The sequence below is a fragment of the Sander vitreus genome, chromosome 23 (genome assembly GCF_031162955.1).
Source record: "Sander vitreus isolate 19-12246 chromosome 23, sanVit1, whole genome shotgun sequence".
In the NCBI taxonomy this organism is placed as follows: domain Eukaryota; kingdom Metazoa; phylum Chordata; class Actinopteri; order Perciformes; family Percidae; genus Sander; species Sander vitreus.
Window position 1 is genome coordinate 6,872,965 of NC_135877.1, and position 19,938 is coordinate 6,892,902.

At 41.1% G+C, this 19,938-nt stretch overlaps 1 protein-coding gene across 3 annotated transcripts in view; it reads left to right on the forward strand.

Annotated features, from left to right (window-relative positions):
• Nucleotides 1-783, forward strand: part of etv6 (ETS variant transcription factor 6) — a 29,699-nt gene extending 28,916 nt beyond the window's left edge. For all 3 annotated transcript variants that reach the window (XM_078281372.1, XM_078281374.1, XM_078281375.1), the window contains 2 exons: nucleotides 2-102; nucleotides 230-783. In XM_078281372.1, the coding sequence (XP_078137498.1) occupies nucleotides 2-102; nucleotides 230-332 (204 nt within the window). In that variant the 3' untranslated portion in view covers nucleotides 333-783. The remainder of the gene's footprint in view (nucleotide 1; nucleotides 103-229) is intronic.
• The last annotated feature ends 19,155 nt before the right edge of the window (nucleotides 784-19,938 follow it).

The following is a 19,938-nucleotide window of genomic DNA, read 5'->3' on the forward strand; positions in this document are numbered from 1 at the left end:
GAACAGGACCAACATGACGTACGAGAAGATGTCGCGAGCACTGAGACACTACTACAAACTGAACATTATCAGGAAGGAGCCGGGCCAAAGACTTCTATTCAGGTATGTCAACTTAAAGATCAATTTGGTCACATTATTCATGATATATTTAACATTTTTGAATCTATTCTATAAAAGAAGTTTTAATAAGTGACCAAACTTGTTTCATCGTCTGCGTGGCGTTCACCAGGTTCATGAAAACTCCCGATGAGATAATGAACGGACAGACAGACCGGCTGGAGCACCTGGAGTCCGACACAGACGAACAAATCTACATCAAAGAGGAATGTTGAGGAACTCTCGGTAAATGAGTCCATGAACTACTTACTACTTACTACTACAGCCACCGATGCCTTTCAGAAGCAGCCTGAACAATGGTCGTTGAATCTGGAGCACGTGGACGTTCGGCTCGTACCAGTCCCACACAGACAGACATGAAATCTCTCTTAAGATTGCCTTAGGATGATATTTTCCTAAAGTCAAAAAGAAGAAGAAAAAAAATAGCATCAGTTTTTGTGATTTTTTTCCTGATGGACAGAGCTGAAAAGACTTTGAGTTTTCTCTTTTATTTCTGAATGAACTGCAAAAGCCAATCACTTTGTGCTTACGTCACTTTGATGATTTTATTGTCTCCTCACATGCATTATACTATGGAATTTTGCTGTTTGTAAAAAGAAAATTGTGTGTGTGCGTGCGTGACAGGAATGTTTTCACCATGGAATAAATGTTTTTGATCAACCTGTATTCTCTTAGTGTGGAGTATGCTTGAAACGTATTTACCTGAATATTAATAAATCACTATTTTCCCTCTAGTGTTTCTCTGAAGGATGTCAGTGACGTTTGGTGAAATACACCAAATATCCACACGATGGCAATACTGGACCATTTGTGATGAGAGGGGGAGCAGCAGTGAATGGTGTCCACAGTTCATCAAACATGCTTGTCATTTAAAGGGTCATGTAGAGGATTAAATGTGGCTGCAGTTTATTATGTTGTTAGAACTTTTGAAAAAAATGGAAGAAATTATCATATTTTGGTCTGTTCTGAACGTCTTGCTTTTGGTGGAATTGATGATGTCTCAGAAGGAAATCATCACTGTTGAGCTCAATTATTAACCAAATGTGATGTATTACTTATTTATTGCGCCCTAGCACAGACTATATATCGTTTTGGCGTTACACTTCCTAAATGAGTGACTGTGTCTTAAACCTCTGACAAAATCTGAATAATTCTGTTTTGTAAAACATTATCCTATTCTAAAAAATGAGCCTTGAAATATGACCATGTAGTTCCTTAGTGTGAGACTGTCTAACAACAATTAGTTTGTACTTTTCCATATTTAATTAACCTACAATATGATTGATGATCACATTGAGGTTCATTTGGAGAGGATACCAGAAGCATCACATACTTCTTTCTGCATCAGTCATTGTGTCGTTCAAATGAACAGGCCACACCTAAATCTGTAATATAACCTATGTAATACTATAGTAATCAGAATACTGTAACGCGTTAGCGGCGGTGCGCTGCGGCGGTGCGCTGCGCCGTGCGCTCCGGAGTCTCCATAAAAGTTGGTGCGCGCAAAGGCGAGCTGTCAGACTGGGGAGAGACGCGGCGGAGCAAAGACTGCAGACTCAAGTGATGGATCAGGATCGATCCCACTTTGAGAAATTCATATAATCATTTTGAGTGTGCGCTGTGATCCACTGGGGGACTGCCAGCCACCAACAGGACGCAGTTAAAGCTTATTATCCGCCTGAGTGTTAACAGGCTGCTGCTTGTTTCTGGACTCTAACGGAATAGAGACAGGGGAGGGTTTGGATGCAGGAGAATCTCGGCTGTGCGGCGGATAAGATGCTCACGCTGCCGCGTTTAGAAGACCAATAATCGTGTCTGATTCTGACAAAGCTGTTTGATTTCATTCTGGGGGGGGGGAAAAAAGAGGCACCACTCCCGTTTTTTTTTCCGCCAATCCAGGACGCAAATGTCTCCACATCACAGACACTCCAGTGGATTGTAGCAGCAGCCTCGCCGATGGTTTGAGAGGGCGTTAAGGTGCGGGAAGGGAGTGGGACAATTACAGGTAAGAGTCATTCACGCGACCCCGATGCTCGTTTTCTGCCCTCCTTCGGGCGCTGGTAGGAGTTTATACTGCCGGGGAGTGCGCACAGTCCGGCACAGAAACTCACTCAGCCACTGCGAGTGTTTTATTCAGACCATCAGCACCGCATTAATATCCAATCAGGACTGGAACAATTACCGCAAAACAAGTGTTAGGCCCGGTTTCACTCTCAGTCACTCCCCATCCTCTTGGGTGAGGTATACATTCATATTTTCATTCAGCCATTTATCTGTAATTGAGTCCTCAAATATATTTCTTAAAAACAGGAGAATTCTCTTCCCCCCCCCCCCACTTCCTTCCACTAACAGACGTCAGATGCATTGCAACTGTTTTCTTGCAGTCATTTTTGTACATGCTTATAGTGCAGTGATGCCTCATACTTGTTTCCATTATACAATTTTTTTTTGCAAACTGGATTTGGGGGAAATTATTGTCATTTTATTTTACTTTGCATTATTGCAGTATTTGTAAAATTGCTAATTTTTTCACTCATTTTCCATGAGTGCTTTTTGAAACAGACTCATAAAAACCAGACTCCTGTGTAAAAAGTATTTACGTTTAATTCAGATTTGGCTTTAGTAAGTGCAGTTTCCCAGTTGTAAGTCTTTGTCATGGAGCTTTTATTTCAACAAATCAGTAGGACTTCTATGGAGTCCTGAGTATATACTGTACAGCCAGGTTGGGTTGACAGAGATCAGAGACTGTTTTATGTAGTCTACAGAGATTAGAAATTAAATAGAAATTCTGCGCAGGAGTCTGGAATAGATTAAGTCTAAATAAGTATTTTGCATTAGTCTATGTACTGTAATATCTCTGTCTAGAACGCTATACTGGATGCAGAAATACATCCGGTGGTTTGGTGTTCTGGATAAAGGTGTCAGTGTAACTACCAAACGGCTGTTAGGAAGTCAACTCATTTTAATAGCGATGTATCGATTTGACCTCCTGCACTGAGACTAATGTCAGCTCACCTGAAGCAAATGGAGTGAATCCTCCGATGATGAAATATGTCGACACAGCGGCGAGGAGGTAGAGGCGGGCCGATCGGGACACTTCCTCCTCCACCTGCACCCACAGACCTAATGCTTTTAATTTGATAAATACAACGGGAACAAAAAGTAATTGGACATGCTGTCAGTTTACAAGACTGGTGTACAATACAGTGGATGGAGAAAATAAAACAGTCACAAATAAAGTATACAGTGGAGCAGCGGGGCAAGTGTGCAGATCGTAGTGTAATTGGGAAATTTCTCGGAGGTGGAGCTGCTCAAAGAACAACGCATTTGTACAGCGGTAATTATAAGCAGACGTGAATGGTTGAGAATAAACTATGTGCTGGTAGCTGTATGGACAACACCTGTCTTCATAACATTAGCTTCTTCCTCACAGATAGAAAAACTGAGGCTCTACAGTAAAACCAATTAAGTTCACCAATTAGGACATTTCTGCCTTACAAAAAAGCAACTCTGAATTAAACAAACGTCCGTAAAACTCCAATTGCCGTTTCTATTTCCACTCTTCCCACTCCCTGGTAACAATATAGCTTGTATGAAACAATTTCAATGTAATGAAATTTGGATAACACTTTACTTGAAGGTATCGACATAATTGTGACTTGACACTGTCATGAACGTGTCATAAATGTTATAAACAAGTCATAAACGTTTATGACTTCTGTCATTAAGTGTCATTCGGTTTTTGTCATGACAAGTTGACATTGTTTGGGTTGTCTTGATTATGACAACTTGACATTAATCAAAGTGACATTACCAGAAGTTGCCTTGGTCATGACAAGTTGACATTCAATTTGTTTGGGATGTCTTTGTAATGACAACTTGACATTAACCAGAAGATGTATTTGTCATGACAACTTGACATTACATTTCTTTTGAGTGTCCTTATTAAGGCAACTTGACTTTAAACAGGATGACATTATGTCAAGTTGTCATGACAAAGACATCCTCTGGTAATGTCATCCTGGTTAATGTCAAGTTGTCATTACAAAGACATCCCAAACAAATGTAATGTCAACTTGTCATGACCAGGGCAACTTCTGGTAATGTCACTTTGATTAATGTCAAGTTGTCATAATCAAGACAACCCAAACAATGTCAACTTGTCATGACAAAAACCGAATGACACTTAATGACAGAAGTCATAAACATTTATGACTTGTTTATAACATTTATAACATAGTCATAGTTATGACAGTGTCATGTCACGATTATGTCGATACCTTCAAGTAAAGTGTTACCCAAATTTGTGTAGGAGATTTTCTTCTTTGTTACCCTAATAATCCTCTCATGACCCCTTAAGATTCATCTTGTGACCAATTGGAGGGGCCCGTCCCCTAGGTTGGGAACTGTATATAAAATAGTTCAATCTGAATGTAACATATAATATCAGTCACACAGGGGCAATTTTTCCTGCAGAATGAGTACTTTTACTTTTGAAACTTTAAGTACATTTGGCTGCTCACACTTCAGTAAGTAATGCAGTACATTTACTTGTAATAGAGTATTTCTACATGAATGAATTGGGACTCTCACTGAAATAATAGATGTGGATACTTGCCGTCTTTCAGCACAGAGCAGAGGGATGCAGCAAACCCACACATGACGTCATCTGGCAACCACTTTTTAGCAGCCAGCAGCCATTTCCTCAGAACTGGCAGCCCAGACAGTCCCCGGTTAGCTGGAAGCATTAGCAGCAGCTCCTCCACCATGAATGATCAGGATTAAAGCTATGGGGCCGCCTGGCTCAGGTCAGACCGGTTCCCCTCCAGCTGGGCGACCTGGTGCAGACTGTCTGGCCAGCACGGGCGGATCAGCCAAAGTCACCTTTTTTTTTTTTCCTTTCTTCCGGTGGGTCACATAACCTCATCCTGGTGCTGCCTCGCCATTGATGACACCGAGGCTTCACAGTCCGCTGCTCCTCGCCAACCAGGCCAACTTCTAGCGACGTCTGAACAGCTGTGACACGCAACACACCAGCAGTGGGGGGTCTTTGAATTAGACTGTCTTTGTGGGCACTTATTTATGAAACTTTTTTTTTTTTTTCTTCATAAAACACAAATTCTGGACCTACATTTATTGTGAATTGCTTATTCTGAACTTGAAAAGTCTTGGACAGTTACAGTAGGAACAGTAGGAGAAAAACAGTGGAACAGAAACAAAAAAAGGGACACCATACCTGACACATACCAGAAATAAATATATATTTATAAAAGCCTTTATGTAACAGGATCATTTAAAGGGTGACACGTATCTATAACGTGACACATTACTTTTTAACCTTTAAAAAAAGTCGTTAAATATCTACACAAACATGTAGCTTACACTTATTATTTTGACATGACACGGTAGGAAAATCACAGACTAGTAAATAATAAAATGAAAGATGGCTGAATTCCATTTAGCTGCTTCAGTTTCAGGGTCATGGTATTGTGCACGCTGTCACGGCTTACTGGGACAGCACATAGAACAGAGCCATCCATCGATAACGTTAGTAACACCTGCGTCTGCTGGGGAAAAAGGCCTGGTAGTGAGCTTTAGAGGTGTTTCTCTTTACCTCTGAACAAAGCCGATGGTGAAGTTAGCAGCGTTGCCTCACAGCAACAAGGTTCCGACTGGCTCCTTCTTTCTCATGTTCTCCCTGCGCCTGCATAAGCTTCCTCCAGGTGCAACAGTTTCCTCTTACAGTTCAAAGACATGCAGGTTAGGCTCATTGAGTCTAAAACTGCCCGTAGGTGTGAATCTGAGCGTGCCAGCCCTGTGATTGACTGGCGACCTGTCCAGGGTGTACCCAAGAAAGATACAACGTAAAGATGGCTAATGTTCATTAACTAACTAACGTTACACTACAGCTATTAACTTTAAGCTAACATTAACGTTACCAGAAAACATTTAGCTAACATTATCAACACAATGTCTGTCTCTCGACTTCTGTGGGGAAAAGCTCCAGTTCTCAGCCTGGCTGAGGGGTTGCCACATCCAAATAAGTTCAAAATATACTAACTATCTGAGGAAATATATCAACCAATATATCAACGTTATAAAGTGGGCTAGTTAACATTGCAACAAATTACAGATGATTCTGCCATCCCTGGTATTAACCTGTTAAAATTACAGGTCATAAACGAGGAAATGGCAATCCCATTCATCTCTATGTCGGAGACTTGTACTGAAAGTACTCGCACTTCTCGCACCAATGACGTATGGGATACGTAATGGAACTTCTTTAATTCTATCTTCCGTGGGTGAACCCCGCCAGGCTGTTCTCCTAAACCATTCGTACATATAGCTATTAAAAGTAAAGCACTGTAATTCGTAGGTAGTCCCCGTATTTTTTGCTGTATGCACCACATTGACTGCCGCTATATGAGAACGCTCTGGACCGCGTAGGGAGGAGGCCGGAGTGGATGGCTGGGTCATCAAACAAAGTGCTCTCAAGCCAGGGAGCGAAGTTTGCTTCCCAGGGGAAAACAAAAGACTTTCACCCAGGAAATGAGTTTGTTCCTCTGGAGTGTTTTATTCCAAACCACAATCTTTTTCTTAAACTTAACTAGTCGTATTGGTGCCTAAACTTAACGGTGGTAGCCGCATGACGCTCGCTTCTGGTACTTCTGCATACATTTTTGTAAGATATCATATGAACCCGTTCATGAGAATGCGTCAACGAGGCGGGGTCAACCACATATTCATGTGAGGGACGGACTGAAAAAGATCCGCACACTGATCTCTCTCGGTTTGTTGACGAGGTGTCATCTCTGATAAAGGAGGTGAGGCTGGGGGAGTCAACGGAACAGATTCCACTTTGTTCATTCTGTCCAAATTTACTGGAGCAATCTGCCTTCAACAGCACATCATCGCTGGTTTCAAGAAAATGCTTTCAACTGGTGAAACCACAGAGTGTGATCAGAGAAATGATGATGACATTACTGCTGGCAGGAGTTTCCTCATTGTTCTCAGAAAATAGTGTTGAAGATGAGACTGGACATGTTAGATGGAACCCGTGCGCCACAGTACACTGCCACAGGGATTCATTCATCTGCGCTCCACATGAAAGCCTCGAGAGGAGGTCAGGTGCTCGGCTGATAGGCGACTTTGTGCTTCTCTCCTCCTGAAACTATTGGAATTTGTGTAAAATATCAGCGGCTGATTGGCACACACTGTGCGGGTGTTTGATGTAAATAGGAAGCGAGGGCTTGCACCCCCCCCGCCCGCTCTTTTCACATTCTATTTGATCTGCGGCTCGCTCTGCCTCGGTTGCATTTGGAGTAAAACAAATTCACCCGCCGTTGAATAAACAGAAGCTCTGCAGAGAAGATGAAATAATATAGCAAAAGGTTCCTATACATTTTTCACTTTGACCTCTGTCTTCTTCTCCTGACTCTCCCGCTTCTTCTTCTTCTTCTGATTACATTTGTGCCTCACTTGCCTGCTGACAGTTGTTGGCAGGGCTTTATTTTGACTTGTCCTTTTTTTGGCTGCTGTGGACGTTTGTTGAGCCAAATGTGTCCTAAATGTGACTTTAAAAGCTTTTGATTTTGACTTTCTCTTGCTTTAATTCCCTCCAACCACACTGCTGTAAACTCTGGATACCCACACTTTGACCTGGAGGTTGCGGTTCTAATCCTCACACCTGCTGGGCGAATTCAGGACTGTCCAATACTAACAAATAATAATCATATTGCAATCTTTTTTTTGTGCTATAGTTGCAGAACAAGTATGGCCAGATGTACAGACACAGATCTGGCAATCTTTGTTTTTACTCATTTAAAAAAAAAAAAGATGTTTATGCAGTTTACTAGAAAATGGGCCCATTAGTAGAATATGATCATCGAGATCCATCTGAAGCAGCCAGCATTGAAAAAATTTTATTTGAAAAAAGTAGTTCATAATGGGATTTTCTCTCTTTTCAAAAATAGTTGCACCGGCCTTCAGAAAACATCTTTAAAAATGGCATTGAGCAAAGAGCATAAAGGAAAATTATACTTAAAAAAAAAGAAAGAAACCTTGATCACATTTTTTGTGATGTTGACCATCTGTTCTCTTTTAAAAGCTTTATTCATAACTATGTATTTAAAGATATAATATGTAACTTATCCACATTAAAATGTCTTGAAACGATTAGACCCATATTATATATTGTGTTGAGTACTGACATTATCCCATATGTTTCCTACAATGTTCAAACCCAGAGAAATCTGTCACTTTAATCAAGAACATGTTCCATGTCATTTGGTCGCCGTCGCCTGTCAATGGTGTCATATCCCCTTTGGGCATGTCGTCATAAATTGACTTTTTATCCAGTTTTATCCACCTTTTTAACATACACTTTTTAGATCTTGGTCATTTTTAACTATATATATATATATTTTAACCAGATAAAGGATTTTTAGAAATTGGATGTCTGGAAAAGTTGGATGTCTGGAAAAGTCAAACATCATCTGAGTAAGACTGATTTTTAATATGAAACTGCGATAATCAGTGTTTTTACTGGTTTTAATCATCTGGTCCGTTTGTTTTGGAGAGGAGGTGGTAAAAACCTCCTGAACAATGAACACTGAAGGAATCCTAACCAGGAAAAACTATCTGCAATGACAGCACTGCTCCGTCTTTTGTTATTGTTTGGAAAGACCCCTAGCGGCAGGAAATGGATGGGCCTATTGTATGTTTAAGGGGCTTTTATTTTGATGAAAGGCAGTGTAGAGGTGATAGGAAAGGTATGAAAAGAGAGGATTGACCTAACTTGAATTGGGACCACTGCGATTACATGATCAGTGTCTTAAACTTGTAAAACCACCAGGACGCCACATTGACCATCATTTGACTCATCCACACGATTACGGAAATCTTAAAACAACTTCACAGCTTAGTCATATTACCGAAAACACTTAATACAAAATGAAAAAGAAAGAGGAATCATAAAAGTTACACCCAAACAGTCTGCTGTAAACATCGATTAGATTTCGCGGAGGACTATAACGTAGTTGTGAGCAGCAAAAAGCATTTATTTAGGTACTTCAAGTCAAGTGTTAGCATTGATGTAAAAAACAAACAAAAATGGAATCTATGATGGAACATGAACTACAGTCTCCTACATGAAAGTTGCGCGCCCATCCACCACCCTTACTCTTTACCTCCCAACATCCAGGTCACACTGCCTCCTACGTACGTTGGCTCTGAACGCTGGCATGGCATGCAAAAACGTATGGTGCAGTCAGATTTGTCCAATATTACGTAATTCTCGGGGATACCGGACTGCTTGCTTGGCCTATTTGAATCTGTTGTAAAATTGTGGCTATTGGTGTCTCAATTCCCCCAGATCACAGCAATAGAATTGGTTAATAAAATGTTATAGTAACTGAATGATGACCACAACTCCCAAAAGAGGACCCAGGTTGAAAAATAGTGAATATCCCTTTAACCCCTTAAAGAGACGAAATGACTTGAAGTAAAACATAGTGTTTGTAACAAGTTAATGTATAGTACAGGGCTGTCCGGCCTCCAGAAATCAAGCCTTTTCTGTTTTCTGTGCACATGCTTCAGTGGTCTACATTTCTTGCCGTCTACTGCCATCCCAGAATCCTCCTCTGCTGGGACAGCTTTGTAGTTAGTGATCATCACGCTGTCCTCCAACCTTATCCAACAGTCCTACTCCTGTTAGCTGTGATCCTATTTCATGCAGAGGGAGAAGCAAAGGAGGAGACAGACGAAGAGTGAGAGAAACTGAAAAAGACAGAATCTGCTGGTCTGTGTCCAGGTTTTTTTGTTTGTTTCCCCCCACGTGGCCATTTTATCTCTTCAACAGCGTCTTAGTGTTGCTCTGTGTGTGGCCCAGTGGCTCATAAACATGTGCCCGTCACGCAGGATAACTCTAGCCTCCGAAAGCCTTCAAACACACCAACGCACATTTTGGACAGCAGAAACATCTTTCCTCCCTCCCCTCTCTCCTCTACCACCCATCCCCTTCCCTCCATTTCATTTCGATGGCTGATGGTTTGTGCAGAGCTGTGGGCCTCACAGTACTTTCATGATGTGAGCCAAACCCATCTGGGACTCAATATCCTGTTTACCAGCTCTCAGCACTCTGAAAACCACAACAATACTGAGCTGACGCAGAAGTTCAGAACTCATTACAGTTTGTTCAGGTCACGGCCAAGGTCGAAGTCTTCTCCTTCTCCGTAACTCTGCCTCATCGTCTTCAGTCTTTTTACTGCTGCTTTCTTTTCTCTCTTTTTCCAATCTACACATGTTGTCATGTCATGCTTTGTGAGCAAATCTCCCAGAAACCACATCTGTAGCAGTAATGGTGCTCCAATAGATAATTGACTGAGCTCAAGAAAAAGTGAGCCATTTTATATTGCTTGTAGATTTGAAATTACAAAAATAAAACGATCTGAGGTAGTATATTTCTTCTAAAATGTAGTTTACAGTGACCCAGTTAGCTTGCAATTAAGTACAGAATCTCATGTATTTTACTGAAGGTCTCTTAATGATACTCTGGTTCTATTTTATTAGATTCTTATTGTTCAGCTTACTGAAGCTGTTGTCGGCTGCTGTATTTGTTAGTCATGAGGGGGATGTGAGCTGTCTGCTACATCAGACAGGAGGTAAGCTGACAGAATAGAGTAGAACAGAATGGAAAAGACTAGACTATTGTGGTTACTGTGACACAGACAATGCAAGAACTGGGGGAAGAGTTTGCTAATGTTAACCTAAACAAATAGTTTCTAACTAGTGTGTAGAGCATGTAGAGCAGTCCTGTCTCCCAAAAATGTAATGTTCCCAATCCCATACGACTAAACTGCTTGCTCAACTACGTTTGTAGGGAAAAGTATCTTAACCTAAATTACATTTGTTTTTAAGGTATCACAAATACGTTTCTAATCAAAGTCCACGTAGGGAGGATATTGGGGTGGATGGATGGGTAAAAAAAAAACACGGGACTTTTAACCCAGGAGACAGCGGTTTGTTTCCTGTGTAGAACCAAAAATCAATGTCGACTTGTTTTAACTTACGTTACGTACTTCACTTCCTTCGTGTACTTAACTTACGTCACGCACGTAATAAACACTTTTTTTTTAACCCAAACCATGGTCTAAACCTAACCAAGTAGTTTTGTTTCTATTCACAACGTTCACCACAAGTTAAAAATCATGACCATTTTACAACAAGCTCTTGTGTCACTGGTATGAGGACATGTTGAAACAAACATTCAGGAAAAAAACATGTTTGCCTGGAATCGTAATTGAGAATGCAGTTTAGTTGCCTGTACATTTTAGGAGACAGGGTTGACGATGATGAAAGATGGTTATGCTAGCTTGTACTAAATACCATTCCCCCCCCCGTTGGTTGCACTCAGCCCCAAGTTTATTCATTCCTACTGCAGACGTAAACCTTTAAAAAAGAACTTTTAAAAACTTTTTTTAAAATGTAATTTCCTAAAACAGCTGGGCACTGTAGTTTTTGGCAATAGCTGGTTTCTTTCATAGCTGGGTTTGGTCTCCTCACAGTATTTTTTGACAATAAGAAAAATATAGAATATTGCCAGATTTATCCAATAACAAGTAGGCAGTGGCTGCGACCAAAATGACTCCCATATTCATCATATATTCCTCACATAATAAACAGTTGACTCCGTAGTGAGTAAATTTTGATTTTGGACACATATGAATCATCCTTTTTTTTTTTAGCACTATCAATGAAAGGTGAAGTGTTCACATGCATCAACGGCAAAGCAAGTCAATGACATATACAGACATAAAAGGAAACAGTCATAATAAGGAAAATAATAACAAAACAGTCATGGCTACAGGTGTCAACGATTAGTTTTATTTTAATATTGAAGCTCTTCCTCTGTATTTCATCCCTGAATACAGTGTGCTGAGATCGTATTGCTCCTGTCTGCCTGTTAGAAACATGATGGAATAGGCTTTGATGTACAGACATGAACTACTTCACAGAGAATTAGTTTCATTCATTAGACATGGAGATATAATATATTCTATTCTATCCATGCATGGCCACTTAAATCCACATACATATGAACAGCTTTTTGAGCACAGAAAGGTATCCTTTCTATATAGCTACACGTACCGTTATTTATGATGATGGTTAAATATTAATTCTGGTGTATGTTGGTTATGTGGAAAACATACAGAGCGCCTTGTGTGCGTTTCCCTCTGGCAGAGTTTCAGGTCTCTCCACACACCCACACTGAGCTGTACGCCTCGTTTGGCTCACTCTGAGCCCCCGGGCTATTTAACCCAAGGGCTGTAACCTAAAGACCTGATACTGGCAGCCTGTGGCTTTCAATCTGACCGCTCTGCCTCACTTATCTGGCAAATAAGCCGTTTTAATTGCTTACACAGAGCCCTATCAGGCCATGTAGAGAGCATGGAGATAAGGGTTACACAGACTCAGGCATTAGTAACAGGATGAGAGGACCGCAGAAAAACAGAGCTGCAGGGTCCCGAGAGGACCGAGAGTCAGGAAATAGCTGTGGCCATCCTATTAATTTCAAACTCACAGAGCCGTTCCTCCAGCTTACTGTAGGCTCAGGAGGCGGCTGTTGTTCCCCCAAAATCAAAGCAAATTTGAATTACCTCCTTATGATGATGGCATGCAGCGTACTGACATCAACAATGGGCATACTGGGAGTTAACTATGTGTAAAATCATGCAGGTTATTGTGCAACACAACCTTGACAACGTCAGCTTTTTCTTGCAGATAATAAGAAAAGAACAATGTGGAGCATTTGCTGTTAAGTCAGAATCTTAATTAGCCCAGCTGCCTGAAATTTGTCATGCTGATATAAATGTAACTTACAGATGCTTACAGTACACACAATACAGCAAGGGCAAAGGACGTCACAAATGGCAATGTCTCCAATTAGTCCACATGGGTCATTTAGAGAGAAACTTGTATAGATTTCTTTCTACATTTTATAGCTTTATTTGTATATGTTAGTGTGTTTATAGATTTCTTTCTACATTTTATAGCTTTATTTGTATATGTTAGTGTGTTTTAGTCAACTTTCAGTCATTTCACAGACTCCTGTGACCTTTCTTTCCACAGAGATTTGGATGGTTGAAGTATAACTGTTTATTGTTTTGACCCATGTGGCCCGCATGAAGCGCTTGTAAACACAGCGGCTGGGTAAATGTCAGCTACACTAGGCTTCTAATGAGAGCAGAAACTAAGGATAGGGCTGACACCATCATAGGCTCTGTGCTGAGAGGCTCATTTACATTCTACCAGGCGACAGCTGGAGATATGAGGGGGGAGAGGGAGAGAGCTGGAAACCAAGAGGGAGAGAGAGAGCTGGAGAAACCAAGAGGCAGCAGGAGAAACCATGTAAGTTTTCAGTTTGCAAACATGTCCTAGACACAGAAATTATAATTATTTTCTGGTTAAAGCTGCGAAAATCAATATTTTTATATTACCAATGGGAAAATGACTCTCTAGATACTCTTTAAGTGTGACAGAATCTAAAACAAAAAATCCAGAAAATCACATTGTATGATTTTTAAGTAATTAATTTGCATTTTATTGCATGACAAGTATTTGATACATCAGAAAAGCAGAACTTAATAGTTGGTACAGAAACCTTTGTTTGCAATTACAGAGATAATCCTGTAGTTCTTGACCAGGTTTGCGCACACTGCAGCAGGGCTTTTGGCCCACTCCTCCATACAGACCTTCTCCAGATCCTTCAGGTTTTGGGGCTGTCGCTGGGCAATACGGACTTTCAGCTCCCTCCAAAGATTTTCTATTGGGTTCAGGTCTGGAGACTGGCTTTGCCACTCCAGGACCTTGAGATGCTTCTTACGGAGCCACTCCTTAGTTGCCCTGCTTGTGTGTTTCGGGTCGTTGTCATGCTGGAAGACCCAGCCACGACCCATCTTCAATGCTCTTACTGAGGGGAGGAGGTTGTTGGCCAAGATCTCGCGATGCATGGCCCCATCCATCCTCCCCTCAATACGGTGCAGTCGTCCTGTCACCTTTGCAGAAAAAGCATCCCCTAAAGAATGATGTTTCCACCTCCAAGCTTCATGGTTGGGCTGGTGTTCTTGGTGTTGTACTCATCCTTCTTCTTCCTCAAACACGGCGAGTGAAGTTTAGACCAAAAAGCTCTATTTTTGTCTCATCAGACCACATGACCTTCTCCCATTCACCCTCTGGATCATCCAGATGGTCATTGGCAAACTTCAGACGGGCCTGGACATGCACTGGCTTGAGCAGGGGGACCTTGCGTGCGCTGCAGGATTTAATCCATGATGGCGTAGTGTGTTACTAATGGTTTTCTTTGAGACTGTGGTCCCAGCTCTCTTCAGGTCATTGGCCAGGTCCTGCTGTGTAGTTCTGGGCTGATCCCTCACCTTCCTCATGATCATTGATGCCCCACGAGGTGAGATCTTGCATGGAGCCCCAGACCGAGGGAGATTGACCATCATCTTGAACTTCTTCCATTTTCTAATAATTGCGCCAACAGTTGTTGCCTTCTCACCAAGCTGCTTGCCTATTGTCCTGTAGCCCATCCCAGCCTTGTGCAGTTCTACAATTTTATCCCTGATGTCCTTACACAGCTCTCTGGTCTTGGCCATTGTGGAGAGGTTGGAGTCTGTTTGATTGAGTGTGTGGACAGGTGTCTTTTATACAGGTAACAAGTTCAAACAGGTGCAGTATTTACAGGTAATGAGTGGAGAACAGGAGGGCTTCTTAAAGAAAAACTAACAGGTCTGTGAGAGCCATAATTCTTACTGGTTGGTAGGTGATCAAATACTTATGTCATGCAATAAAATGCAAATTAATTATTTAAAAATCATACAATGTGATTTTCTGGATTTTTGTTTTAGATTCCGCCTCTCACAGTTGAAGTGTACCTATGATAAAAATTACAGACCTCTACATGCTTTGTAAGTAGGAAAACCTGCAAAATCAGCAGTGTATCAAATACTTGTTCTCCCCACTGTATGCTAAATGTAACGTCTCTTTCACTCAAAAAAATTTCTAATGTCGAAGTGGAAATCAAGAAAATAGTGGCAGCGCCACACCAGTTACAGAACAACATGCATCTTAGTGTCAGTCCAAATTACGCACAATAAGCAGTTTGAACTCACTGATGTAATGCAATTTATTTATTTTCTAAGTGTTAGTATGCTCAGTGAAACTGAGTCCAGCGCAAGGGAGATCCGACTCACAGGAGGAGAGGTTAGTGAGGCCAGCGTCTCCATGGCAGGTGCCAGTGCGCACGGATCCACTACGCCACACATGGATGAAATAATGAAATAGTAAATAGGACTACAGTAACAGAAATATGTGCAGAATTAAGACAGTCAAGACGGCCCAGTGTTTGGTGGACCGGGTACAGCTTGTTCACTTAATAGCCTACAAATCATCCACGGGATCAATTACGCATCACGAGTTTGCCCACCCGACTCAGCGTTTGTTCCTGGGTAGATGGATCCGTGTATCCCACCTCCTGTGCGCCATGGATGTCTGAGCCTCAGTGAGCAAGTACTAATTATAAAGATACAATTTGTCTGTTCCCAGCATTAGGACAACACTTTGCGATGGTTAGCTTGTTACCTGTGATGATATATGCCAAATGTAACGTCTCTTTCAAATTAGCAAGTAATTTACCTATCTGGGTGCCTTTTGAGATGCCTGATGAAGTTCGACGTTGTTGATCATCATTTATCTTGGTGCCACAAAGTTATCGAAAGCAAACTAATGACAATAGGCACAACTCCGGGAGGACTTGGTGTCACCATCGTCAATGCATTTGATATGTGAGTGCGCGCACATAAGGCGATACCGCATGCGTTACGTTGCACATTATGGCAAAGGGCAGCGGACATGCAGCTAGTCAGACGTTTCCCCAACGTATATGTTCCAATAAAAGAAAATAGAAATACATGAATAAATTTAGATTTAAAGAGCAATAATTGCAGGAAAACAGGTTGTTGACGAGTCTCAAAGCTCGAGTCCGAGTCAAGTCTGAAGTCTTTTTGAGTGAGTCCGAGTCAAGCTGTTAAAGAGAGTGTTATTTCCCTCAGGAGTTGGTGGGGACCAAAACAGAAAGAAAAAGAGAATGTATATTGTATGTAGAGATGTCCCGATACCAGTATCGGTATCGGCTCCGATACTGCCTAAAACGCTGGTATCGGTATCGGGAAGTACTGGAGTTCATGCACCGATCCGATACAACGTAATAAAGCCCTAAAGAAAATCTACGTTAAAGTAGTTTATTGATGTTCTTTTTTCGTTATAACTGACAGAATAAAAGAAGGTTCTGTGGCGTTCATTGTTTGTGTTTGTTCATGTTTCACAAAGAGTTTAACCTGAGCCAGACCGACAACAAAGATAGAAATCATATCACATCCATACAGGGATAGTAGTATACAGTTGTTATAACATAATAAAATATATGACACATTGGTATTGGATCAGTACTCGGTATTGGCCGATACCCAAGTTCAGGTATCAGAATCGATATCGGGAAGCAAAAAAATGGTATCGGACCATCTCTAATTGGATGTGCATTTGCCAGGTGGACACAAACATTGTTGCAATGCAATGTTGTTCGCTGTCTGTTAGATGTGTAAATAGGCAAGTGTTTGCTACCACGTTTGCCATAATCAACTTTATGAATTGATAATATGTCAATGCTGTGTTTACAGCTTCTGGCGCTGTCCCCAAGCGGTCAAACAAATCCTCTAACCCATACGACTACATAGGTCGTTTGTTTAATCAAATACGACACACAGGAGTGTTTCCTAAATTTGCGCCCCATACTGGTGGCAGGAGATCAACATGTCCTCATAGCTAAACATAACAGTCACAGTTATAAACACATGGTTAACGTTATAAAACGGTCGTAGTTTGGTTAGGTTTAGTAAACAAAACTGCTTAGTTAGATTAAGGAAATATAAAATAAGTACGTTTGTTAAGTAACTTGATGTAAAGTCAGAAAGTGGACTTTTGGTTTTGCACGGGACACGAACAGTGGTCTCCTGGGTCAAAGTAATAATCATTCAAATAGTCAGTTAATGCAGGTTGTAGTAACTTTAGAGCTAGGAGTAAGTGTTAAGAATTTGGTTTCAATTCAATGCTAAGTAATACGAGAGCTAAAACCAGCTATTCAATAAATGATTTCACTAATATTAATTGGCTTATGTGCTATCATGTAGGGATGAACAATGTGTCATGATTTACGATGTCAATGTGTCATTGATAAGCTTAATCCTAATTCTTTTCTATAACCACATGATTTGCCAAACAAAGAAATAATTTGACATATACACTTTCTTTGGCAAGTCTGATGAGAAGATTGATAGCACTCTCATGTCTGTACGCTAAATATGAAGCTACAGCCAGAAGCTATACCCAGAGCGGGATCTAACACCTAAAGACAACAGAAAGTTTCACAGACAGTCTCCCCACTCTTTAATGAAATAAAAATGGCTACAACAGAAAAGAGAGATGAATCAATTTCTGTCAGTCCTATTGATGCTCAAAACAAGACTTAGTATTGATGCTTCAGGTACTGTTCCACCCAACCTTCGACTGATCCTCAAGAAAAGGCATGCCATACGTGAGCAGAGAGATAAGATTATGAAGCCTGGAGCTCTGCTGCTAAATGTTCTGACTTTTTTCAAGTTCAGGCCAGCAATATTAGCCCACATCTATCTATCTAGTCTGTTAGCTTGGTGACTTTCAACAACATGAATGCCATGATCATCAATGAATATTAAAAATACGTCAATGTTTTTATTTTTTATTTTTGTATGTTACCTTTGCTTTCAAGCTTCTCTTTTACGATCAACATTTTTTCATAACCTGCTCTACTGTAGGCCTATTGTTAAATCATGTCACGCATCATGTCATGTGTATTTAAGTGTGATCCTGTGGTCTTACATCATCTGCCATTCTTGCAATCTGACAGAAAAAAAACTTTTTCTGATCGAGAAAAGTTTTCTGATCGAGAATAAGAAGCAGTGGAGGCGTCAGTGAATATACTCACGCCTTTGCAGCTCCCTATCCACCCTGGCTCAATATCAGGCTACTATACGCTTGTGGGAGAGAGAAAAAAGAAGAAATGCAGTCACATTGGTTTGCGAGTACAGTAACATGCCAGAAACTAGTAACAGCAAGCCTCCAGACTGCAGAACCCACTCTCAAGAGTCTCAAGGCTCTGGGATCTATTGATTTGTTGATGTACATGCCAGATGTTGCAGGTGCTACTTGAGATGGTTGCCAATCTGTTATAGTTGCTGGAAAGATTTGTGTTAAAATTATTCAATTATGGCCTGTAGATAGGATGAGTGACTCAGAGCCGCTCTAAAATGTAATGGGTTCTTCCTTGGTCCATGCTACACCCTTCCACCAAGTTTCATTAAAATCGAGCGACTAGTTTTTCCATACCCTACTAACAGACAAATGAGCCAAAAAAAACAACAACTCCTTGGCGGAGGTAATTATTGTACATGCAGTTCCTCTCAGCTCTTCAATGTTTTACCTTCGCTATTCCTACCCCTCCCCCCCCCCCATTTCTTATATCTCAGCATCCCAACACCAGAAGCCTGGCTTTACAACAGGATTGTCTGATGTTGGTTCAGTCCTGTTTCAGTATTGTTTTGGAAGTAGTTTATTTGTCTGGTACAGCAGATGACACCTCTGGACAGGCTGTGGTGAAATCCAAAAATATGTGATATACTGCACTGATGGAGGATGTCACATTTGTCAGTGATAGATTTAAAAAGGCAGTGCCACACAATGCCCTGAGTCATTGCTAGATCTTACTGTTAACAGAAGGATGACCCAGAAAGCTTCTCAGCTGTCGTCTTCTTCTTAGCTGTGTGCGCACATTGGTGGAGGATTGGTTTGCTCCTGATGAACTGAATGTTTCACTTTGAAACAAATCAAGTTCTCAAATAGACAACTTTAAATGAGTTTAAAGCAGCATAGGAACCAATTACATTGTCAAGCTCAAGGTGCTGACAGCTAATTACAAAACCCAGAGTGAGGAAATGACTTGCAATCAGCAGTCTCTCTTCCTCAAACAGCACACCTGATTGTTCACATATTATACAGACAGTACTGTATGTGAAAACACACCCACCCCTCTGATTGGTCCAATTATAACAGTGGAGACAGTCCCATCCTGACCAGGTGAGCCACTATAGATTCACCACATTATCCCAAACTATATTCTGCTCTGAGGAATGAGTCTAACTTTAAAGGGCATGTTTGTCACTTCTACCCTGCTGCTAACCTCTTTTGTTAAGCATGTGAGCAACAATACCTAAATACACCTGCTCTTCCTAAGTTCAAGATTAGCCTAGTTAAGTATTTAGTTTGTTCTTACTTTACTCCCCTTATTTACTAAGGGGAGATTCACACGTCGCAAAAATCCCGGGTTGCACCACACAGGCTAGTTTTATTGTAGAGAGTAGTTGCTCCTAAATATTTTCAGCCAGTAACTGCTAAATGTAACTATTGCTTAGCTAACTGAATTGACAAAGCTAACTATGTCCATCTTAAGCAAGCCTGTACCGAAATTGTCGCTAACTTTGAGGCTGACCCCCCAATTTAATCAGCAGTTGGAACTTGGCTTGGGTCTTGAGGAGTCGTAGCATTAGTTCACCAAAAAATAGCCTAAACTGTACACACACTGCACTGCTACATTCACAGCTATAACCTTGCTAACCATGCTAACTTCATCCTCGCCGTCACACATGCGCTTTCTCCCTCAATCGCACTCGC